This window comes from Amphiura filiformis, chromosome 5, assembly GCF_039555335.1.
Source record: "Amphiura filiformis chromosome 5, Afil_fr2py, whole genome shotgun sequence".
In the NCBI taxonomy this organism is placed as follows: Eukaryota; Metazoa; Echinodermata; class Ophiuroidea; order Amphilepidida; family Amphiuridae; genus Amphiura; species Amphiura filiformis.
Window position 1 is genome coordinate 14,798,726 of NC_092632.1, and position 26,424 is coordinate 14,825,149.

The window sequence follows — 26,424 nt, forward strand, 5'->3', positions numbered from 1 at the left end:
AAACTACCTCAGTGATATCAGCAGTAGACGAGAGTGATTGATAAACTACCTCAATGATATCAGCAGTAGATGAGAGTTATTGATAAACTACCTCAGTGATATCAGCAATAGACGAGAGTGATTGTTAACTACTATTATTGATAAACTACCTCAGTGATATCAGCGGTAGATAAGAGTTATTGATAAACTACCTGATTGATATCAGCAGTAGATGAAAGTGAGTGATAAACTACCTCAGTAATATCAACGGTAGATGAGAGTTATTGATGAACTACCTGATTGATATCAGCAGTAGATGAGAGAGATTGATCAACTATATACCTCCGTGATATCAGCAGTAGACGAGAGTGATTGATAAACCACCTCAGTGATATCAGAGGTAGATGAGAGTGATTGATAAACCACCTCAGTGATATCAGAGGTAGATGAGAGTGATTGATAAACTACCTGATTAATATCAGGAGTAGATAAGAGTGATTGATAAACTATATATACCTCCGTGATATCAGCAGTAGACGAGAGTGATTGATAAACTATCTCAGTGATATCAGCAGTAGATGAGAGTTATTGATAAACTACCTCAGTGATATCAGCAGTAGACGAGAGTGTTTGATAGACTATCTCAGTGATATCAGCAGTAGATGAGAGTGATTGTAAACTACTATTATTGATAAACTACCTCAGTGATATCAGCGGTAGATGAGAGTGATTGATAAACTACCTCAATGATAGCAGTAGACGAGAGTGATTGTAAACTACCTCAGTGGTATCAAGCAGTAGATGAGAGTGATTGATAAACTACCTGATTGATATCAGCAGTAGATGAGAGTTATTGATAAACTACCTCAGTGATATCAGCAGTAGATGAGAGTGTTTGATAAACTACCTGCAGTGATATATGTAGTAGATGAGAGTGATTGATAAACTACCTCGGTGATATCAGAATAGATGATACCAGTCTAGCGTACTAATATCAGCGTGGAGTTAACTGCCCACAGACTCCATTCAGTTGTGTAGCGTCATAGGGGCCGGGGCACGTGCACCCCCCTATCGAATGCAAAATTTATTAGAAAATCCCATATAGGATTATTGCCGACAAATGGCTTGTCCCCCCTCCCCCAATCAGACCCGGTGGCCCCAATCATGGTCGATGCCCCCAATATTGTATACCCTCGGTGCATTGGTGTATCAGGGTCAGTTTCAAGGAAGCTTAAGGCAGGGAATGGCAAACAACAAAATGCCCAATGTGTATTGACCTAGGACTGAACTAAACTGGTTTTACTGGGGGACTGAACTGAACTGGGACTGGACTGAACTGATAATTGCCCGCGAAACTTGATTTCAATTTTAGCACAATGGGACCAATTTGTAGGACTAAGTTACACTATTAGGCCATAGCACAAAATCATATAGGCTAAAAAGAAGATTCACAAGTCCATGGGCAAGATGGAGCTGCATGACCAGCTCGGTAAGAGCCGTCTGCCCCTTACACTTACACTCACTGTACTACCCCAGTTGAATAAGTATAAATAAAATATGATATATAGATCATTATTGTATTCGAGAATCAATAAACATAATAACAGGTTATCGAGTATGATGCTGCAATGCAGTACAAATTTAACCAATCAACGAGCTCAATGGTCTTGGCACAAATCTCATTTGAAGAATTTTCATCACTGACAAAATGCACTTCCCTTCGACAAAACATGTTCATGGTAATTAGTTTTCTGGTTATAATAATTATGATAATAGGCCTAATTAAAATGCCAGTGAAAGTGTATTAACTTTTAAATACGTGGTGATGATACCATGGTAACCATGGACCAGACCACGATCATATATATATTATAGTTAGTAATAGTATACATACATTTTGCTAGCGAAGCGATCATTGCCCTCGTATATCATATAGACTGTAATGTACTTTTCCGAAACTTGCTCAATAGTCATGAATATTTAATACTGTCTGATTTACAATAAACGGACAATAGCTCAACAACGCAATTATCGACTTCTAAATATACTCCTACAACATATACACTATTGAACGCATCAGATGAGTGATCTACCAGTCAGTTCATAAAACATCGCAGCTGTAGTTAACATCGACTCTTTCTTGTAAAAGGCAGAAGAAACCAATATTAAAAGCAAAAATGGTGAGTTAAATAGTGCTGTGACTTTCTTTTGATATTAAACAATTGTCAGTGTACGAATTTGCATTTGTTGTGCATGCATGGCGATGTCAAGTTGACTGTCACGATGATAATTATTCTCACGCATGGTTATATACTTGGGACGATTCTACCAGAATACGATCATGTCAGAAATTAATAATTTGTTCTGGGACTGATTATTCGGACTAGGACGATTCTAGACTGCGGAACTCAGTCATTTATCTTTTGGTCGTTATATGACTATCATTAGGACGATTCGGTCCCATCACGATTGCCAAAAACCAGGCGTGGGAAAACGCACTAGATCATGAGATGCTAACTTGAAGTTCATCCTGTCAGATCTTGCAATCTCCTCTAGTTTTAATTTAATATTATTTTATATTTTGGCTGTAATTTTAGTATATATAATATTAATGTTTTGTTCTTAGGCATATTGTCATTAATAATTGTCGACAGTCAAGTATTGTCATAATTTGTTTTGTGTGTGTGTGTGGGGGGGGGGGGGTCAAATCGGAAATAATTCAACCTAAACATTATTGTTCATATTGAAATCTACAAATCAGTCACTAAATAAATAAATTTATCAATTATAGTCAGTGCAGTGTTTTGGAGGGAAAAGTCCAAAACATTAAAATTAATATTCCTTTCATAGGCTATGTAAGATATTTAACGAACGAGCGTCATTCAAAAGCTCTACCTCCATCGTCACATCTATTATCTTACGTGCCAGAAAGTTGAAATTACCCAAGATTTATACTCTTAAATCTTAGCTATACAAAATAAAAGTTATTTGATTAAAATGTGATGTTTGGTTGTTAAGATGTGTTGGTTAAGGGGGTATACACCCCTGTGGTAAATTTGGGACTATTTTTGCATTTTTATCAAAAAAATAATAATACACTGCTAACAAAAGTTATGTATATTATTGGGGCAAGGATTCCAATTACTACACTGAAATTTCAGTGACTTACGACAAGCGGTTCAGTATATAGGAAATGAGGTACATCCTACCGGTACCTTATTTCTTATCATATAACTAACCGCTTGTCTTGGGTCACTGAAATTCCAGTGTAGTAATTGGATTCCTTGCCCCTATAATATACATAACTTTTGTTACCAGTATGTTATTAGTTTTTGAGAAAAATGCAAAAATAAACACAAATTTATCGAGGGGTGTAGTACCCCCTTAAAGCGAATACAGATTTGGTACGTTGGAAACGGTCTGCACATCTATGTGGAAATCATTACAGATTAATTTCTGAAAATGATTAAATTGCTTTATTTTTGTTCAAATAATTTAATCAATATCTAATGCATCCAGATACAGATTAGGTATCGTGTCTTGCACAACAAAACCGACACATGTTCAGAATAGCCTTAATTCATATTGACACTTTTCCATAGGTGACTTCGATCTGTTGAGCACTAGTTGGTGCAAGTCGTATATATATAAAAAAAAAATTCCCCCACCGACCCCAACTTCCTAACCCCCCCCCACCTTGATGTCTAATGGTGCGTCCCTAACGTTTTTCTAATCACACGTTTTCAATTTTCTCATCTCAGGCCGACACACTCAACGAGGAACAAATTGCTGGTAAGTTGGTTAGTTTCCATATACGCCTATTTTTGTTTGTATTTGAAGGGAACATAAAGGAAATAAATTCTATCAAACACAATCACCCACCCCGATCTGCCTCATCCGTCATACATAATCTCTAAATTCCAAAGAGTGAAAGGTCAATCCTCCTCAGGTGACTCTTCAGGTCAATCGAAAGATTGACATTTCAATCTACCAAAGTGAAAATCACATATTTTTCTCCATACGAGTAAAATTTTCACTCTGCAAAGAGTGAAATTTCAATCTTTTAGAGTGACATTTTCAATTTTTCACAGAGTGTTCCCTCAGCACAATCTCTCTCGATTGAAGTGTGTTTAAATTTAATAAACATAAATAAACTTCAATCGAGAGAGATTGTGCCGAGGGAACACTCTGTAAAAAGATTGCAAATTTCACTCTAAAAAGATTGAAATTTCACTCTTTGCAGAGTGAAAATTTTACTCGTATGGAGAAAAATATGTGATTTTCACTCTTGGTAGATTGAAATGTCAATCTTTTTGATAGACCCGAAGAGTCACTCCAAGGAGGATTGACTTTTTCACTCTTTAGAATTTAGAGAGTACACCATTGTATTTCTCATTTTTTACGTTTTGTGCCACGAAACAGATCACATACAGAAATGCCACTGTTAACCTGAATTCAGGATTTTTGTGAGTCCAAATTCTCGCGTTTTTTATTTATTTTCAGCCCATTTTGGTGCTTTTTAACCCGCATTCATGTCACGTGGTTTTTCTCACTAGTTTCAGGTTTTTTGAGTGAAACTTGTGACATCTCTGCATATTATATAGGCCGTAATCTTTTGCTTTGATTGTTTTGATTCATTCAGTTTTTATGCTGGCTTGTTAATTAACTATATACATGACAAATTGGGGGAAATTTCCATTAATCCACTGTACAAGGAAGACGCCAAGCGATGGAGTATGAAACTTGGTAGAGTGAAAGAGCATGATGACATTTGCTGCTGTATATTTTCGGGTCTTAATACTGGCATAAAACAATCAAATTTATTAGCTAATCATTGCTTTTATCGGCCAATCCTAATTGTTGCAGACATAAATATTCATATTCATCAGCTAATTAAAAAAAAATCGCTAATCCACTGAAATGTTTTGATTGAACCGAAAATGTCATTTCTGTTTAGAATTCAAGGAAGCATTCTCCCTCTTCGACAAAGACGGCGATGGCACCATCACAACAAAAGAATTGGGAACAGTCATGAGGTCATTGGGTCAAAATCCAACAGAAGCTGAACTTCAAGATATGATCAATGAAGTAGATGCTGATGGTAAGTTTCAATAATTATAAATATGTACCGTATGTAACTATTACTCTTTGCTAATAATATATAAATCATGAAAATTATCAGCATTCAACTAATTAAGAAATTTAGCGTGTTTATAGACCCTATAAATATACTTCCCACACTAGCTCAAACGATGCCATTCTTGTGGGTTCGTGAGCTGTCCTGAATGTATGACCTGAAATTATTTTACCATTTTGGGATTGCACAGTATTTTTGTGGGACCTGAGGGCACATCAGACACACAAATTGCATTCTGAACATGAGAAATATCAAATGATTTTATTTCTTTGAAATTTTGCGATATAATATAAATTTCATGGCAAATTATTAAATTGACATTCAACAGTCCTCGAAGTGAACTTTGTAAAATATAGTGATGTGTATATATCATGAAGCTGGATATACATGAAGTTTCAAAAGACCTAAACATTTAAGATTTTTTAATCCAAATTATTTGATATCATATCAGCCATTATTATCGTTATCATTTACAGTATAATTTATTTAATTGTATATTTATGCATGTGTTTTTAAATTTCTATTCCAGGCAACGGTAACATTGACTTTCCAGAGTTTTTAACAATGATGGCCAAGAAAATGAAAGACACCGACAGCGAAGAAGAGATCAGGGAAGCCTTCAGGGTATTTGACAAGGATGGCAATGGCTTCATCAGGTATAAGATGATTATATGTTTGACCTATATCTATAAGGGATTAGTTTAACCTAATTGGTGTATTTAATCAAGACCAGGCACACCATGAAAAAAAGAAATACTTGCGGAAAATGTAACTCATGTGTATAACTGTTATTGGATTCTTTTTCAGTGCTGCGGAACTTCGACATGTAATGACAAATTTAGGTGAAAAATTGACAGATGAAGAAGTGGATGAGATGATTAGAGAAGCTGATATGGATGGAGACGGCCAGGTTAATTATGAGGGTGAGTTTCCTGCACAACCGAACGACATTGCTCTTTATGAGTCGTGACGAAAGGACAGATCCAGCCCAATTGATTGATTGATTGATTGATTGTAAAATATTGTATATTCCCAAATTTACAATTAAATGAATACATTTAAGAACGGAAGAAAATAGCCTACATTGCATGTATAATACAATTAAACAGGATCACCCATGAAAGCCATCTTTCTGGCTTTTATTTCCAATGGGGCCCTTACAAAATGACAGGAAACAGCAAGATAGATAAATAAAATGAAAATGCACAGATATGTAAATCTGAGGCTAGTCAAATAGAAAGAAAAAAGACTCAAAACAAAAAAACAAAAATGTTTTGGGGCGGTTTTTGCCCCACAAGTTTTGGAGAAAAATGCGACTCACTCAGATGGGGTTGGGATACCCCCGGCGGCATCCCCCATGCATGACAAATGGACATATTTACTGAGACATATTTACTGTAACTTTTGGGCGCCTGATAAGCGAAGCGAGCAGGAACATGAGGGGTGGGTCCTTTCCAAAAACCTGGACCCATCCCTCCCTGCACTATTATCAATCGGTGTGTTATTTGGGGGGAAATAGCATCAGACCTTATCGGACAATATTATTGAACTATAAATTTATAGTCCTTCATCAGCATTTTTTATTCATCTCATTAGATACAACTTGCATGATATGATCTATGTGAACTACAGGCGAATCAAAGACTACTGATCATCGGAACTGATCTTATCTGAATGAAATGTCTTTAGTATATTACCGGGCCAGACAAATTGTCTATTAATATCATGCCAAAAGCTGCGATAAATATGATAACGGGGAGTTGTACTTTTAACCTTTAATATGGAAATAATTTTTAAAGTTAGCCTGCATGGCTGAGACAACGGGCGTTTCCAATGAGTGTAAATCCCCGGTGTAAATCCACATGTCAGCTCTGTACACATTGTATTCTTTTGAATAATTATTTGTTAATTCTGTTGACGCAATCAAATTTGATGATAATTTCCTTGTATCTTTCAGAATTCGTCACCATGATGACAGGGACTAAATAGTAATCCGACAAGTTCGGGCAAAACAGATGCAAGAATTTGAGGCGGAAGAGAACTTTTAATTTCATGGTTTGATGATGCTGTTCAAATCCATAGATGTCATAACGGCGATATACTTTATAACCACCATTTGTTCTGCAGCTGGAGTCTTTTCTTAATGTAACGAAGATAAGAAGGGTTATATTAAATGATGTATTTGTATATCTGTTAATATAAACCCATGCCTAGTTTTATTTTCGTAAAAGAAGAGAGTGCATTATTTTAAGGTGGTGTAGTAACTCGGCGGAGTCGGTGCTATGTTACGCGTATCTATCTTCCATCAACATTGAAAACGTTTTGCCAAATGTTGTCTTCAAGTTTATTTCGCCAACCTCACTGTTCATAATCAGCGGCATGCAAAATATATGCTTTCAAATGCTGTGCATTTTTTTAAATTGAAAACCCATGTCGCTTGGTAAAATGTCCAAACTTTGCCAAAAAATGGCAAGCATGGCACAAGTACAACGTTGACAAATTTTGTGTAACTTTGTGCAACCTGAAGAATATTCTGTGCAACTTTGCGCAAAGTTCATGCAATTTTGTATAGCTGGTCATTTTTGCCGTGTTTGGCTAATTTTGGACATTTTTCCAAGTGACATCATGAGCCTTAATTGTATAGCACAACCACTCTTCACAACAAGCAGAAAAATACCTTTTCAAAAATGTGTATTTCTTGTGATTAGCTTCCAACCAACTTAATTGCTCAGCTATAACTTTGTTGAAGGCTTTGAAATATCACGAAGACAAAACTTTTTGCATATTTGTGGTGGCAAAAATGGTCGGAAATTAGACGCATTATTCTAGAATGTTTGTACTCAGACAAACTATTATATTCTGGCAAAACAGATGCAAGAATTTGAAGCGGAAGAGAACTTTTAATTTGGTGGTTTGATACACTTTGCTGATGCTGTTCATATCCATAGATGTCATTACGGCGATAGACTTTATAACCACCATTTGTTCTGCAGCTGGAGTCTTTTCTTAATGTAAAGAATCTTGGGTTATATTAAATGATGTATTTGTATATCAGCTGTTTATATAAACCCATGCCTAGTTTTATTTTCGTAAAAGAAGAGAGTGCATTATTTTAAGGTGATGTAGTAACTTGGCTGAGTCGGTGCTATGCTTCCATCAGCATTGAAAACGTTTTGCCAAATGTTGTCTTCAAGTTCATTTCGCCAACCTCACTGTTCATAATCAGCGGCATGCAAAATGCTTTCAAATGCGGTGCAATTTTTGTTATTTAAAAAGCGTCCAAGTTATAGTATTCTTTCCTAGCGCTGCTTGCTTGCCCGCTATAACGCTGCTTATACATGCCGAGATAAGAGAGTAATAAAGTTGTATCTAGTAACTATTATAATTATATGGATCTCACAGAATGTACGAGCTTTATTTTTAAGAGTTTTATTTAATATGATGGCTAAAAAAAAGTACATCCATATGAATTGGCGTTAACTCAGTAGAAGTGTTGTGCCGTGATCGAAAATGATAGGGCATTTTTCATGTAATGTCCGAAGGGTTAAAGGTCATTAGCTCGAAAGCCCAATATATTCAAGGTTATAAACATTAACCCTTACCGTACCCTATCCCTATACTTCGCCTATTAATCCATAACCTAAGCGCTAATCCTAAACAGTCCTAACCATGACACAAAACAACCATAACTTGCCCTAACCCAACCCTATAGTGCTAACCCTAACCTTATCCCCGGAATCCTAACCATAATGCCCTTAACCCTTTTTGGAACGACCCTTCGGACAAACGTGCTGTTCCCTTTAGGAGGAGCATTCGCGTATATCGTACGCTATAAATATTTTAAACATTACCTAAATTATACTCGCAAACAAGTGTGAAGTGTACAAAGTAGTCTTTCCAATCCCGGGATGTCCTCAAAATAAACTCATGAAGATCACTGTGCATGGCCAGGGGTGTGAAATCGAATCATCCTCTAAGTATTCCTCTCATCAGTAGAAACATACTGCGCCATAAGGTAAAAGGTCAATTTATTAGTTAAGGGGTCAAACAAAGTTTGTACAAAAATATTTGCATTTAAGCGAAAAGGTCATAGGTCAATTTATACGTTCCATATGTGTCAAACAAAGTTCGTACAAAAGTATTTGCATTTCAGATGAAATTACTCACTGCAAATGAGTCGAGTGACCCAGAAAAGTTTTCTGTGCATGAAAAAATATTGTATCATATTTGTCTCTTTAAAAAAAATAACAACAGTCAACATTGATAGCTACATTTCTTCGAGCTTACAACACATTGCACTTAAGGCTCCTAGAATTCAGAACACTTTAAAGGTGACGTAGGGGACACCATCAAAACGATACTACTATTAAGGGGTGCTAGTAGAGGGTACATAGATTATGTCATGAAAAGGGCATTTATATTTGATTAAAGGCCCATTCAGTGATTTGCTCATCCGGACGATCGTACAAATCATCAAAATTCAGATTTTAGTATACCTACCTTTGTCATTGTCATAGATATTTTGCATGAATCTGTAATTTATATAATTTAGATACTGACATGACAGTATATAAATTTGCTACATGTATTTGAATGGGGTTTCAACTTCATCAAATTTTTTATTTACAAAATGCCAAATGACAATTTGAATGACTTATCTTTCACTTTTAAGCAATTTATAATTAATTTTTTGCACTTGCGCTGGGATGATCACTGAATGGGTCTTTAAACTAAAGTTATTTTCAAAATGTAACCTCTTTTGGGTGTGATTTTAACAAACTAGATCACAGCTAAGCTCACATTTGCAACTGAAAATGACCACCTGTAAAATGAAAAGGGTTTAAAAAATTAAAAATGGTCATTGGTCAAAAAACACAATGAGAGTCAATGTACCAGTAAAATCCTAATTCTGTAGGTCGAACATCCGGGCTATCTCTAGTCTCGGGCCCAAACTGCATGTGGCGCACGGTTTGTTGTGAACAACAGAAACCGGCTGTGAAGGAGGCTACATAGCGATGTTGCTGGAGTGGCATTCAATTTCGGAAAAAACGACACTCGACCATGGAATTTAATTTTAAGTTTGTCAGTATATAAACGGTAAATCAAGTAAGATTCTTTCACTCTTAAGATTTAGAAACGGTCGTGTGATTCCACTGACTATTTGCGGTCGAAATTTACATAACACCAATGACAGAAATCATCAACAAAAATCGAATCAGGGACTTGTTTTCACTCGAACATCATCAACCGGAAGTGACGTGACACGGACCGACAGAATAGGCATGTTAGGAGAAAATTTCCAAACCGTCGACCCCCTTTGCACATGCCAAATTCTTTGAAACCCAATTTGCGAACCTTACAGAACTGTATGTTCTCATTGGTGTACTCATATTTGGTGCATGCGCACCAATATGGACCTCGCGCCAATTGATCCATGATCTAAATTTGTGTCGTCGAATATCAGTGCAAATATTAAAGCCATATTATAACATTTGCTGAGGAGGACGCCCTCACTGATTTTTTAAAATTCATTTTTACGATTATATTGCACTTTATTTAACCAATATACCCTGCAAAAATCAAGACTCTAGGTGCTGTATGTAGTTTTGTCAAAATCCGAGATTTTGAATAAAACGATGGAACCGGCGTTTTATTATTACGAACGCATACACGATGTTCATAACACACAGTACGTACACGGCGTGTGGGACGGTGATCTATACAACAAAGGGTCGTACCATAACATGACCGAAGGAGTGGTACGTATTGGCGACATATGCGCTGGTAGTAAATTCCAATTTTATTTGCTTTGCCGTAGTTGTTCGGCTCAAAAATAAAAGGGGATATATCTGACAGTAAAAACTAACATTTTATGGCAAAGAAATGCTAATCTATTTTGTTTGAAAATGTTATAATATGGCTTTAATAGTGATGATATCTTTCCGCTTTATCTACTTTGTCCATCCCTCGTTTTTACATTTTCGCTGTATAGTTCCAGGTTTTGTAAGCTGTGCGATATACCGGTATCTCATGGTTTCCCGATATCGGAGTAATTTTAAAATAATTATAGTGACATATATTTAAGTTGCTGAAAACAGGGATCCAAAATGTGTGATTTTAAAAATTATTAGGTGTATGACACCAGGTTTTTTATAAAAATTATTGTAGGGCCCTATTGCTTATTTTTTTCATTTGACACCACTAGGGTCAAATGACCCATCATAAAACTCTTTGACCCACCATGACACCCTTGGCCAATGATACCCCTTGAACCACCATGACACCCGACCCCTTGACCCACCACGTGGATTCTCCATGACACATATTGACTTTCCATACCCCGTGACCCACCATGCATGGCACCCCTTGACCTACCCTGACGCCCAGCCCATGACACCCATCACCCACCCCCATTGACACAGCCTGATCCCATGACCCCATTATACCACCTCCGACCGACACGTACACCCCTCCGTACGACAATCGCCCCCCTTGACATACCTGATGGGCCGCACTCCATTACCATGTCATTACACCCCTTGACCCATCCTGATACCCATCGCCGCATTGACACACCGTGCACCCCTTGACTCGCTTTTGCACACCCGTCACCCTCCGAAGCCCCCTTGGAGCACTTGAGAACCGAAGATGAATATACCCAACAAACACAACAAAAATTTTCTTTTAAAGACGTAGGCTGCATAAAAATAACAGATGTGGAATTAGGAGTGTTCAGTAGATACCAGTTGTAGTCCTAATAATTCATGGCATATTGGATAGCCTTGGGGAAAGTTAGCCATTTTGCAAGACTATCCTTGCCTTCAAGGCATGAAGGCGCTGGAACTGACAATAGCCATAATATCAAAGAATAGCAACACTGACTGCTAATCTGCAATTATCAATGAAATAAACGATGCAATTATGAAACTTTTAAAATGCCCCACAAAATGCTCAATGAAAATAGCGCAATTATGATAAACCTGTTGAAATTAGCGCAATTATGAACCACATTTTGAAATTAGCGCAATTCTGAACTAACCGTTGCAATTATGAAGCTTTCAATATGCTCAATGAAAATAGCGCAATTATGATAAGAACTTGTTGAAATTAGCGCAATTATCAACCACATTTTGAAATTAGCACAATTATGAACTAAATGTTGCAATTATGAAAGTTATGATAATAGCACAATTATTGCGCTTAATTGCGCAATTTTGAGAATTTCACTTTAACTCTCATTGCGCTATTCCGCTACTTTCAAAAATGGCTTCAAAGGAGAGCGGGGAGTGTTCGCCCTAGGGGCAGGTTCGCCCACCCCTTGTTTCTCAGCACTACGGCTATCGGGGAATTTGGTGATGGCAAAATTAGGTGATATAGGTCATTATAAACTTCTCATATTAGCTACGCGACATATAGAGACGTGTTCATCGAACTGCAGCCAAAACAAAAAAATTACATGAAAACGTAATTTTTTCTTGCATTAATAATGTTGTATTATCATTGATACATAAATACATATGGTTTTAATGGAAATTTGTATTGGGAACATATGGGATTTGTCAAAGATTCAATGCAGTTATAAACTCCTTATTCGATTTGTATTTTGCCGTACCTGAAGAAAATACAAAAATGTGCACAAGGGCACGTTCGCCCTTTTGAGGATGGGGCATGTTCGCCCTATATCTTCCCCGGGCGGACTTACCCCAAACTGGAGGGCGGACCTGCCCCATCAGCGTATTATGTAAAATATTGATAATTATCCCATTAAACAAGGTAAAACTACTGAAAAGCATGTTTATTTAAGTTTTGTGGTATCTTTATTACTCATACCATCGTTTATGTCTTAATCCATAATCTCCTCGAAGTTGTAAACATGATACGTTTAAGCTCACTTTGGACCCCTACATTTAACCCTGACCCGACCCCTGCAACAAATTTAGTGGCTCCCCAAAAGAGAATGAATGCCCTGTATGCTCAAGCTAAATGTTTGCATTGAATATGTTATTGTTATGTAATGTTTAAACCTTTTTTTGTGATTAGGGTGAACTTACCCCACCATATGGGCGAACCTGCCCCGATATGGGGCAAGTTCGCCACTTTGCCAAACTTTTTTGTTTGCTCTATCCTGTTGCTATTGTAAGGCCTATAGTTCTGAGATTGTGGCCGTAAATAGCTAAGACATAGGGCTTTCACATAGGCTAATCAGGTCATCCCTAACCTTAAAATTGACATCGCTAGGCTGGTCAGAAAAAAATAGGGCGAACACTCCCCGCTCTCCCCTAATTGTGCAATTTTGCGCTAAATTGCGCAATTTTGAAATTTTCACTTTACCTCACCACTGAAATGATAATTGCGCTATTTCGCTATTTTCAAACATACACGCAGCAGCCCAAACGTTTCGAGAACGTGCTTGTCCTGATTGCTGTTGATTTTTGTCCAAAGGCGTTTCTAATTTTTTAAATAACATACATGCAGCAGCCCAAACGTTTCGAGAACATGCTCCAAGTGGGACCACAATGTTACAGCCCCGCAGGGCAAGTAAGAAAGTGTGAACTGCTAGGTCTGACGTTTACGCATTTCTCTTGATAGCTGTGGATTTTTGTCCAAAGGCGTTTCTATATTTTTTAATAACATACACGCAGCAGCCCAAACGTTTCGAGAACATGCTCCAAGTGGGACCACAACGGAAAAGCCCCGCAGGACAAGTAAGAAAATGTGAACTGCTAGGTCTAGCTGAAAGGCCATTTTTGAAAATAGCGGAATAGCGCTATTATCACTTGAGTGGTGAGGTAATGTGAAAATCTCAAAAATTGCACAATTTTGTGTAAAGGCCATTTTTGAAAATAGCGGAATAGCGCTATTATCACTTGGCAGGTGAGATTCAGTGAAATTTTCAAAATTGCGCAATCTTGTGTAAGACCATTTTTGAAAATAGCGTAATAGCGCTATTATCACTTGACTGGTGAGATTCAGTGAAAATTTCAAAATTTCGCAATCTTGTGTAAGGGCCATTGTGTAAACTTTGCGCAATTTTGTGTATAAGCCATTTATCGCCTCACTGATTTAATTCCAGAGCTGATTTTCTTCTAAGTCTCAAAAGAACACTGACAATAGCGAAAATAACACTATTTGAAAATAGCAGTAAATATTGCAATTATGTGTACAAACCCTCCTTCAAGGTGAAACAAACCTTCAGTTACCCCTAGCCTCTGGTCATGGTCTGGCCTGGTGTCAGTGTCAGATCACAGATTATCAGATCTTACCCAGGGAAATATGACATTCCAATCCCGGGATTCCAATGGCCATATTTATTCAAAACGGTTTTAACATTTAAATGTCGGGTTGGCCATGAAAACGTTTCTAAAACGGTATTATTTTGGGCAAACATTTTTGGAAACTGATATTTTGTTATTAACACATAACATTCTTTTTAGAATGTTTTGCATCAAGTTTTCAAAAATGTTATTAAAACGTTTTTATACCATTTTTTTAACCCGACATTTAAACGTTTTCTGTAAAACGTTCTGTATTTTGTATCCGAACACGAACAGCAGAGTGAGAGACAAATATGATACAATATTTGAGAATGTGAGAGCAGTGGCGTTGCAAGGATTTCTGAACCGGAGGGGCACAACTTGTAAATGTACCGACGGAAATATTTTTTACCGACGGATGTTTAGAATTGTAGACCCAAATTTTGTTTCGATGGTTGTGAAAAGTGAAGAGCAAAAAAAAAAAAGGATTATAGGCACTACGAACCTAAAACCAATGAAAACTTTTAACATTTTTATACAATTTTGCCCTTTTTTCTTTTAAGCACGATAAAAAATAGTCAATTTGTTCATTGTTTTTCACCAGAGCCTTCCGTCTACCGACGGCCTTACATGAACCGACGGCCATCATGAGCGGGGGGGGCATCGGCCCCTGGCTCCACTGGCTACGCCACTGTGTGAGAGTAGACACGCATGCTATAATTATGCTCAGTTTTGCTAAGGCTTTTCCCGGGCTTTGCTTCAAATGCCCATGTTCGATTCAGGCCCAAAAATGCTTGGGCCTGTATTCCCGCGCCCGGGATAATTGATTATTAAAGCAAGGCCTATTTAGTGCATTTGATATACCCATGCATGATAATTGTAGGCCTACCCTACCTGTTGATCTCTGGGATAGGACTGCAGCACAGTCATACTGCAATGCAGCATGTAATCGACCAATTGCGTGTCATCAGTAAAAGAAGCAAAGCTCTCTTTATCCATTCATTTTATACTGATCAATAAAAAACTGCCAATAATTATACTAGAACTCCCGTCATCACTGTCAACTGAAGTCAAAAGTAATGAATAATTGATGTCGAGCAGTGTTGAGCATTTATGTCAATCAGTGCGGATTGCTTTTATTAGTTCTTGACCACCACTTACTGTCTTGGACCATAAGTATTTGAATCCGCCCACACTTATAGGCAAATGATGCAGTGAATCCAGTGAAGAATCAGTTGATGATAAATAAACAGTGGAACCTCGTTACGGGCTCGGTCACCCACTTTGCACTGAGTGTTTTCAGTTTTGCACATTATTTTTTGGGACCTAAGAGCATGGTCTGATCTGGGATGAAAAGCCGACCATGCATCATATGAACATTTTGACCTTATCCCATCATGCATTGCAGTATATCTGCTTGCTCCATATAGCAAATGTATACAAAATATAAATAAGAGCCGCTTAGATATTGAAAGCTATAGATTCACAATACTCTCTGGGTGTAAATTTTCTATGGCACAATCAGTTCTATATAAATGGTACCACAAAGCATACGGGATACTCCCTACAGCAATTTCTATTATAAAAATTAATAGCTGCTCTACGAGGTCCCATGTCGTCGAGTTATGGTTCAGGACAATAAGTGGTGGTCAGAATCTAAAAAGCGTGTTGACAGCGCTTCCCAATCTACTCCCAAGGTCCATTACGTAATCAGTTTACGCATGTATATGAGCCATATGCAGTACAATCAGAACTAGACAGTGCACGAGTTCAGCATCTACAGTCGGCAGTGGCATTAAAAACAACTCTTCATTTTCAACTTCAAGAAAAGTCCTGCACAAAATGGTAAGTTTTCCAGTGAATTGTAAGGCATAGTGTCTATATTGCGTTTGAACAGGGCCATGGCTTGTATAAATTATAAGCTTTTGTACTCCATATGATGATGATATTTATTTATAGTGATACGCCTATTCGTGTGGTGGAACGCTCTGCTAGTAGAAACCAGGAAATAAATTAATTTGTATGATTTAATATAGAAGAAATGTATAGTTTCGAGACCAGACGTGTGGCATGATTTAGGTCTGTTTCTTTTTCAACTTTCCTGGTCTATTAAACCCCGTAGGTTTATATACCCGCCCTATATATAAAACCCGGGAGATACATTTTTTATTGATAAAGGTGGGCTATGGGTGGGCACATCATTTTCCATTACATCAACATGTCAAATTTGCTCGAGAAGTCTAGCCAAGAATTTGCTCACCGATAGCTTCATCGAATAACTATCGTGTGCAAATTCGAAGCTAGAGTTCTCGAGTAAGTTCAAATTAACAAAGGTTGAATTTGATATGTTATATAGGTATTGACTCCCTATATATAACTCCATTTTTAGGGGGTACTACACCCCTCGATAAATTTGTGTTTATTTTTGCATTTTTCTCAAAAACTAATAACACAGTGGTAACAAAAGTTATGTATATTATAGAGGCAAGGAATCCAATTACTACACTGGAATTTCAGTGACCCAAGACAAGCGGTTCGCTATTTATGATAAGAAATAAGGTACCACTAGGATGTACCTCATTTCTTATCATATATACGGAACCGCTTGTCTTGAGGCACTGAAATTTCAGTGTAGTAATTGAATCTTGCCCCAATAATATACATAACTTTTGTTACCAGTGTGTTATTATTTTTGAGCAAAATGCAAAAATAATCTAAATTACCACAGGGTGTAGTACCCCCTTAAACATGAAAAACATGGGTAATTTTTGTGATGATGCTTATAATTTAATACTTAATATTAATTTCACACAGGCGCCAATGTAAACATAAATTTTCAAATGCGGTTTTTCTCAAATTGGACGTCAGTTACAAAAATCAGCATTACCTTTTTATTATTTGCACCATATTCATAAACAAACGAGAAACACAATGCTCAATAATTAATCATATTTCGATATTTCCAGGGTAGGCCTACTTTTATTTAACATATTTTTGCTTTGAAACATGGTCAAAGTGTTTCTTATATGGTCTGATGTATTTGGCCTTTAAAACCCAATTTCCACTTTATTTTGTTTCTTTAGGATGTCAAGTGCACACAAATTTTAGAGTCTCATTTTTTGAAACCGTCTATGAGTCCCGCTATGAGTATCAAATTCAAGATGGCCGCCAGCTAAAAAAAACCCAGAATCAACATGCATGTTGTACAATAGGGCCCTACTTCAAACTCAAGACGTCAAATTCTTCATATTGGAGTGCCCCCCCCTCCATTTAGCTTAGTTTTCATCTACATCTACAGGAATTCTGGGTAGACCAATCAAGACTGGTATCGCGCCCAGTGGTGCAGTATCACATCCGGTGCAGTAATAACAAATCACAAGTACACGGCCCACCACCATATGTGCATGGCAAAGATAACGGTGATTAAAAAGTGCAGGAAATACAGATGAGATCTAGAAGGAGGCTGGACCAGCTGCTGAGGAGACCTGGCCTATATACAGCTCTGGTATCCCACTGGTTTCAGCTTGGTTGGTGCATGCATTGAAGCTCTTGACTGTTGGTGATTGTATGGTTGTGATAGGTAGACTGTTCCATTTCGGTATCGTTCTTGGGTAGAAACTGTATTTGTAAACGTCAGTCCTGGGTGTGATTATGGTGTACTGGTCACTGTGGTGGCTTCTTGTTTTGACAACTATTCTGCTGGGTTGAGTGTAGTGGCTGGGCACTTCCATCTGTACTTCTTGGTGGTGAATTTTGTACATCATGGATAGCCTGGCAGATTCTCGCCTCTGTTCCAAAGATGGTAGATTGAGGTCTGACAACAGGGCGGTTACACTGGTTTTTCTGCGGTAGTTGTTGGTGATGAAGCGCGCAGCTTTCCTCTGGACATTTTCCAGTGCCTTCTTATCTTGTTGATGGTATGGATCCCAGCAGGTTGCCGCATATTCCAGGGTAGGTCTAATGAGCGCAGTATAGGCCTGTTTCTTCACATCTGGTGGGCATTTGTACAGATTTCTCTGGAGGAAGTTGATGTTCCTACGAGCCTTCCCGGTGACCAATTTGACATGATGTTTCCAATCCAGTGAAGATGACAACTCGACTCCAAGATAGGGATGGTGTTCCATCTGAGTCAGCTCTGTACCCATCATTGTGTATGTGTGTGGGATGACATTTCTCTTGCGAGTTACTCTTAACAGGGTGCATTTCTTGGGGTTGAAGCACATCTGCCATGTATTGGACCACTGCACCATGGTATCCAGATCTTCCTGTAGTGCCAAAGCATCGCTTGCTTGTTGGATGCGTCTATATGCTAAACAATCATCGGCGAAGAGTCTGATGGTAGATGACGTCTTCTCGCTGATGTCATTTATAAACAGTATAAACAGAAGCGGCCCTAATACTGTGCCCTGCGGCACGCCGGAGATTACATCAGCTTCTTCAGATCTCTCTCCATCCACCACTACAGACTGTGATCTCGAGATGAGCCAGTTTTTGATCCAGGTGTGTGTGCTTCCACGAACTCCATACCAATCCAACTTGTAGAGGAGCCTTTGGTGCGGCACCGAATCAAAAGCCTTAGAAAAATCTAGTATAAGGCAGTCTAGTTGTTCTCGTTGATCAAGGCCTCTAGCTAAATCTTCAATGGTTGTGAGGAGCTGTGTCTCGCAACTGTGCTTCTTTCTAAAGCCGTGTTGTGATGGGCTGAGAATATTGTGGTCATCAAGATGTTTACGGATGTTGCTTGCCAGAATGTGCTCGAACATCTTGCATGTAACACTTGTAAGTGAGACCGGACGGTAGTTGCTGGGGTCACTCCTATCGCCTTTTTTGAAGATGGCTGAGATATTGGCGGTCTTCCAATCAATTGGTACATCTCCGCTGACTAGTGACTGAGTGAAGATAGTCTTCAGGATGGGTGCTAGAGTTGATGAGAAATTCTTCAGCATCCAGGTTGAAACTTGATCTGGGCCAATTGCCTTCCTGGGATTCAAGGAAGTGAGAAGTTTTTCAACTCCCTTGGTTGTTATGTCTATATCAGGCATGGCATCTATTTCACTTGGTCCTTTGTCAGGCATAGATTTCATGTTCTCAACCGTAAAGATGGATGTATACTGTTTTGACAGTACTTCAGCCTTTTGTTTGGCCTGGCTAAACAGTCTATTTTCCCAAATGAGGGAAGATATTCCAATCTTGTCCATCTTTAGGGATTTCACATATCCCCACAATCTCTTCGAAGAGTTGTCACTCTCAGATTCTTCAAATATGCCTTGGACATATTCATCATGAGCTTTCTTGAGGCTTGCATTGACTTCTTTCTTGAGTGTGTTGTATTTCTCAAGGTCGGATACGTCTCCATACTTTTTCCAGGCATCATAGCGTCTTCTACGTTTGTTCATCGACTTCTTTATGGTGTTGTTCATCCATGGGAGATTCCATCGACCAGAGATGCTTTTCTTTGGTATGTGGTTTTCCATGGAATTTCCCAGCGTCTCTTTGAAAAGGTCCCAGTTTTCTTGCGTACTCCTGGTTTCAAACGAGTCCATGAAGTCCTTTGAAAAACTATCTAGATCTTCTTCAATCTTCTTGGTGTCAGCTTTCCTGTAGATGTGGACAGTTCTTGCTTTCTTCTTGTTTGTCTGTATGTTTGTATCACACATTGCTGTCACAGCCTCGTGATCACTCATACCTGGTATCACTTCGATGTTGTTAAAGTTGTCAGGCATATTTGTTAAAATCAAGTCCAGAATGTTATTTTTTCTGGTGGGTTTCAAAACCAGCTGTTCAAGGTGGAATCTATCAATGAGATTGAGCATAGCTTCGTTCACAGGTATGCCATACTGTGGAGCTACATTGATGTCATAATTCTCCCAGTTGATTGATGGAAGATTGAAGTCTCCCATGATGATGAGTTTGGGAATGTTCTTTGATTTGAAGATCTTTTCAAGGTCTGCGTAGAGTGCTTCAATAGGATCCACATTCCTAGACGGAGGACGGTAGAAGGAGCCAACATATATCGGTGCCGATTTCCACACCTCTATCTTAAACATCACCAGCTCACAGTTTACCCCAATACCTTTGACTTCATTGATGACAATGTTTTCACGATAGGCAATGAAGACACCACCGCCATTGGCATTTCGATCCATACGCTTGACCAGATATCCCTCTGGAAACACCTCAGAGTCAGTGTAAGACTCATCTAATTTAGATTCCTGCCCCATCACGATGTCAGGATTTTCAGCATCGATTATAGCAGCCAAGTATTTCTGCCGCTGTTTCCCCTTCAAGCCCTGGCAGTTAATAGTCATAACTTTAAGTTTTCTCTTCTTCACTTTAGGCTTTGGTTTAGGTTTAGGTTTTGGTTTTGGTTTTTGATTTTTGTTGTCATTCTTCTTCTCACTACAGGCACTTGGTTGAAGAGTTGGTTCACCTTGATTTGTTCTACTCTTATCATCCCTAGTCAATTTGGTAGGACTCTCGTAAGTACTTTCCAGGTCTGACAAAGAGTCATAAAGATTGACGTCCGACTGCCAATCTTCTTCAAAAAACAAATATGAATGGACAAAAATCGATCAACATTGACTTGGATCCTAATTCCTAATTAGTCAAATAGTGCATGTCAATCATACATGTTACTCTGCACTTGGAACTGAAGGAGTTGAAAGCTTAGATGATGATGAGAAGACCCCTCCTGCTCATATTTTTAATTGATCTTTTTTTGCAAAAATTTCATTGTCGTGAAACTTTGCTCGATGTTATTACAATAATTGAGCGCCCACAATTTAAAGTCATGTCAAGGTCATATGTGGTCATTTGAGAGCATTTCATGAAACGTGGTGGATGTGATCACCATTAAGCGCCAAACATATTCAAGGTCATGTCAAGGTCATCTGAGGTCTGCTGTTGGATTGTTGGACGGTAATGGTGTGTGTTATCATCTTTCAGTGGGGAACATTTTTCAGGTTATCTGAGGTCAACTGAATATTGACTGTCGGATTGTCAGGAAACTTGCTTGGATTGATATGCATGGAGATTTTTGTTATACAATTCTGAATTAGATATACTTAGCACACATTTTAAGAGTAAATTTTTATTTTCTATATCCTTGGTGGTATTTACCAATAAATACCCATATGTCCCATCTGGTAATTAATTTACACATAAAACAAATTACCAGCATATCATGGACTATCAATGCAAATTATGAAACATGGTCTTCATCCGTGGCATTGTCTTTTTAAAGACATTTCTTGTTTAATGTTTTTACGCCTATGAAACATTGATTTTCTCACACACATTGATTTTTATGACGTGTCAAAATAATAATAATAATGATAATAATAACAAAAAAACACCTCGGCTAGGCTGCATATCGAGGGTTAACTTGATTATTTATTTGTTGCATTATTTTTCTTTGTCTTTTTAGGCCGAACAACTTACAGAAGAACAAATCGCAGGTAAGTGAACTAAACTGCATTTTATTGTCCCATTCATTGCACAAAATGAACGTTTCAGTTTCAGTTTATTTTTATCGAATACAAATTAATAATAAAAGAAAACATTGATAGGGAAACCAAAAAGAGCAAAGCTCGAAATATATGGTCACCCAGAAATACGATACGGACGGAACATGGTGTATACATGTAGTTGACGTATAGCCTTACTAATTTTAACTATACGTTATATTTTTGTACTTGCGGAAAATTCGATCCGTTGTTTACATTTATTTAACACAAATGATAACATGGACTAAGAACAACGTGATTACACAAAAATCGCACCACTCATTCTTGTCAATAACATGACATTTATTTATAAACTTACAAAAAGATTCCAAGAGTGTTCCGATTGGCCCTCTCAAGAGGACCCTAGATGGTTCTTCAAAGAAAGGATCTTCGGGTACCCTTGTCTAAAAGGCCTGCACTCAAATAGTTCTCTAATTCTAAAGGCCCAAATACCAGAATAACGATGTTTTTATATGCTACGTCTGTTTAGAATTCAAGGAAGCATTCTCCCTCTTCGACAAAGACGGCGATGGCACCATCACAACAAAAGAATTGGGAACAGTCATGAGGTCATTGGGTCAAAATCCAACAGAAGCTGAACTACAAGATATGATCAATGAAGTAGATGCTGATGGTAAGTTGTGTTATTTAACGCTATACAGGGTGGCCCAAAAAGAACGTTTTACCTAAATTAAAAGGTTATTTTCTCGAAGCATAGAGCAGCAATTCTCAGAAGTGTTAATATATATCTAAATATATATCTTACTAAGAATATGTGGTGAAAAAGCTAAAGTATAACGTTACGTCAGAGAGTCGAAAATCACTTTGTCCACGCGTAATTCAATGGGACGTATGCAAGTACTAAGAGTACTGCGTTATAGGTGTGCATATTGGTAAACGACGGCTTGTCATTTAACATTACTGCGTGAATGAATTACCATCTAACACGGCCCTGCACTTCTTAGATCGTCTTGATAAGAGTTCGAAGCCCTGTCGTCAACAGAGGGCAGTAAACTCGAGGTAAAGAATATCCCATATCGCGCTAATGAGCTGGGCAGTAACCGTAGAAAAAGCTCGTTTCTGGCGAAAATTGACAAGTAATTTGCACAAATTTCTAGATACAATTACTATAAGGTCGTGCGATGTATTCAAATCATTTGTTAACCATTTCTTTTTTAGGGAGCAATAATTATTTATCATGAATATTATTGTCATGTTGATGACATCATAGTTCATTTTTAAATTTTGAAACATTTAACGCTCAAAAGTCACACAAAATCAATCACATATATTTTTCTTTATTTCACCAGAGTGTCCTTGCCAATATTCTAGCATCAGACCATTCGCTTTCTCAAGATACAGCCTTCATAAGTGTTAGGTCACTTCTGTACAATTCTTATAATTTGTTTCATGCATACAAATAGCGATGCACGTTTTTGTTGTGTTTTTGATAGGTTTTCATGTCCGATTTTAACGATAAAACATTATTACCTATAGAAAAACAATATGGCAAAACATACAACAGTTTGTAACATTCTCCATGAACTTAACCATCTATGTTTGGATTGTGATGTAATTAACGTGTGTAATGAGATTTTCTCTTTCTGAATATGACTTGTAAAATATGATTTTTCATCACAATTTCTCATCAAATTCATACATTTCTGGGTCAAAAGTCAGGTAAAACACTTTGTGGTTTTGAATTTTGGTTTAGAAATAACGCTAATAAAATCATTTGGGTTGATCAAGCAGTCGCTTTTTATGATTTTCAAGGTAATATGCATAAATGATGAATCTGCATGTACATAATTTTTCACTTCAGTAAGCTCATCTTTTGACCAACGTTCATTATTGATCACGGGTTATATTGTATGCGATTGACATCAAAGAACCACATGTGTATGAGCTTGTGCATTGAATAGAATTACACAATGGTTATTCAGGTTATTGATCGCTAGATGGAAGCGAACATGATACATATATTATTACGTACGATTCCATGCATGTGCGGGGTTTTGAACCCTAGCGACCAGAACTATGAACACTTTGAAGTGTTAGCACCTTGCAGGGCCGTGCTAAGATCTTAATCCTATGCTATAGTCATGCATTTCTGCAGCACATATTCTTAGAAAGATATATATTTAAAATATGGGAAAATATGTAACAATATTGGGAATAGCTGCTCTAAACTCCGAGAAATTAAGCTTTCAAATTGTGCAAAGTTCTTTTTATACCACATGCACCCTGTATTTAGATATCTTTAAAAGATATAATGATGACGACTTGATGCAGTAGACTACTTACTAAATTGGAATTTTTGACCAATAAGGAATAAATGTGTGATATTAATTTTTAAAATTATTGTAATTACTAAGGAGCCCTATATTGATTTACTTATTTCAACCTTTTATTACTTTGTGCAGGTAATGGCACAATGGACTTCCCCGAGCTTTTGACCATGATGGCAAGGAAAATGAAGGAAACAGATAGTGAGGAGGAGATCAGGGAAGCATTCAGGGTTTTTGACAAGGATGGCAACGGTTTCATCAGGTAACTTTATTTCTGATAGTTTCAAGCAGTGATCACGATTATTATAAAGCAACTTGCGTTCTGTTGTTGACTAAACATTCACGTAACATGAAATATTTTATGTGATGTTTGCAGTGCTGCTGAACTCAGACATGTAATGACAAATCTCGGGGAGAAGCTAACAGACGAAGAAGTGGATGAGATGATCAGAGAAGCTGATTTGGATGGAGACGGACAAGTCAACTACGAAGGTTAGTTTTTGAGGTTTTCATATACCGGCTGTCCCAAAAAATGTAGATTTGCGAAAATAATCGTACATGTTAATGCTCTGAGGAGTGGAAATTGCAACTTGGGGGTCATATAATACCTTCTTGGTATTTCGAGATCTGAAAAGGACCTATATGTATTATATTGACCCGTGTCTTATAATTGGTGTCACCCCGGGTGGGGTAATATTTATATTCTATTCCTTACTTTCTGGGGGTGCCATACCTTGACATAGGCTACCTTGGCATTTCGAAATATGTCCATTTGAGACCTAAAGGTTGCTGAGTAAGTAAGTTCGACTAAAGGCTAAGACCATTTCTTTAAGCAAAAATATTTCGGTTTTTTTACATGTGTCTCTTTTTTGTTTTTCAGAGTTCGTCAAGATGATGACAGCATCCTAAATGCACAAATACTGACAACAGGATGCCGGGTGTTGTACGAAGGAAAAACATGGCTTGCCGAGATCAAGTTTATTGTCATGTTGTTATAAAAGCATATTTTTAACTTTTCACCAAACAATTACGGTAATACTTAAAACATGACATAATTTTAAAAAGTTTGATACTTTTGATCCATTCGGTTTGAAGAGAAAAAATGGCATGGAATCAGAAATGTGTCATAAGGAAGAGTTTCTATGTGCAGCTGTGAGCATTTTGTACTTGAATTTCCGCACTACTTGCATTCCCGTTTTCTATTTATTTATTTTTTTGTCTTATGGTATAGAGTTCCAAGAACATTCACGTTTTCATGTTGTAAGTTGACCATTTTTATCACCATCTCAAATTCTCAATTACGCAGGTGATACAGAATATGCAGCATATGATGTATTTCATGTATACATGTATGATATATTTAGGAAATAGATTCAACTTCGTCCAACCGATAGTTGTCGAAAGTAATCTCATTAAGTGTTTATAAGTGGTATAGTGGACATTCAGCAGAAGTAAAGGAATCACTTGCTATCGCCTTGTGTTCATGCTATTTAATGAATCTGTATAAAATGCGGCGAACTTTAGCTCGGACACTTTGCAAAAAGCGTGTAAAATACAGACTTAAGGAAAAAATACACTAAAGAAATGCTAAACAGTACAATTACATTATTTACAAATGTATTCCTGCAGTTAATATTATACCAGTAAGTTTATCCTTTTGAACTTAATTGGGCTTTTATTTCAATTGGTATATGGTTTTGTGCTATATCTAGACTGGTTTCAGTATCTATATAGGCCTATGCCAAAAATATATGCATTATGTCTTCCATCATTCCAAGTGTTTGTGTTTACTGATTTTCCTTACTAGTACCTCTCCCATACTTTGTTATTTTAATATGATATACAGTTTTGTAATAAATGTTATATTCCTTACTCGGAATTTAAAAATCGACTTAACCTGCCCCCTTTTCTCTATAGACTTATGTTGTATAAATGTATAATGTATAACCATTTTAATGTTAAATTTACTTATTATTACCGTTAGTTTCTATGGAGGATTTATTGCTAATTATTACTTGAATAGATCTGTTGTACTAAAAGGCAATGAATATGGCTGTCAGTAAGTTGTGACAGGTTGGCTATCCAAGAATAACAGATAGGTGCAAAAGTGCAAGGGCAGTACATCAACAACCTCCGCTTCGCAGACGATATTGTCCTCTTGGCTGAAACAAAAGAAGACCTACAGTTTCTGGTTACAAGAGTTGATATACATTCAGCAAGAAGTTTTGACTTACTATTAACATCGGCAAAACTGAAGTCCA

General features: G+C 37.4%; 1 protein-coding gene across 1 annotated transcript; it reads left to right on the forward strand.

Moving 5' to 3' along the window:
• Nucleotides 1–2,003: 2,003 nt before the first annotated feature.
• Nucleotides 2,004–26,052, forward strand: LOC140152017 (uncharacterized). Its single transcript, XM_072174318.1, has 13 exons — nucleotides 2,004–2,159; nucleotides 3,741–3,771; nucleotides 4,937–5,080; nucleotides 5,646–5,772; nucleotides 5,924–6,039; nucleotides 7,074–7,104; nucleotides 14,668–14,753; nucleotides 16,103–16,215; nucleotides 21,797–21,827; nucleotides 22,366–22,509; nucleotides 24,299–24,425; nucleotides 24,540–24,655; nucleotides 25,044–26,052. Exons 1-13 carry the CDS (start codon nucleotides 2,157–2,159, stop codon nucleotides 25,070–25,072), a joined length of 1,098 nt encoding a protein of 365 aa, XP_072030419.1. The 5' UTR covers nucleotides 2,004–2,156; the 3' UTR covers nucleotides 25,073–26,052.
• Nucleotides 26,053–26,424: the final 372 nt, after the last annotated feature.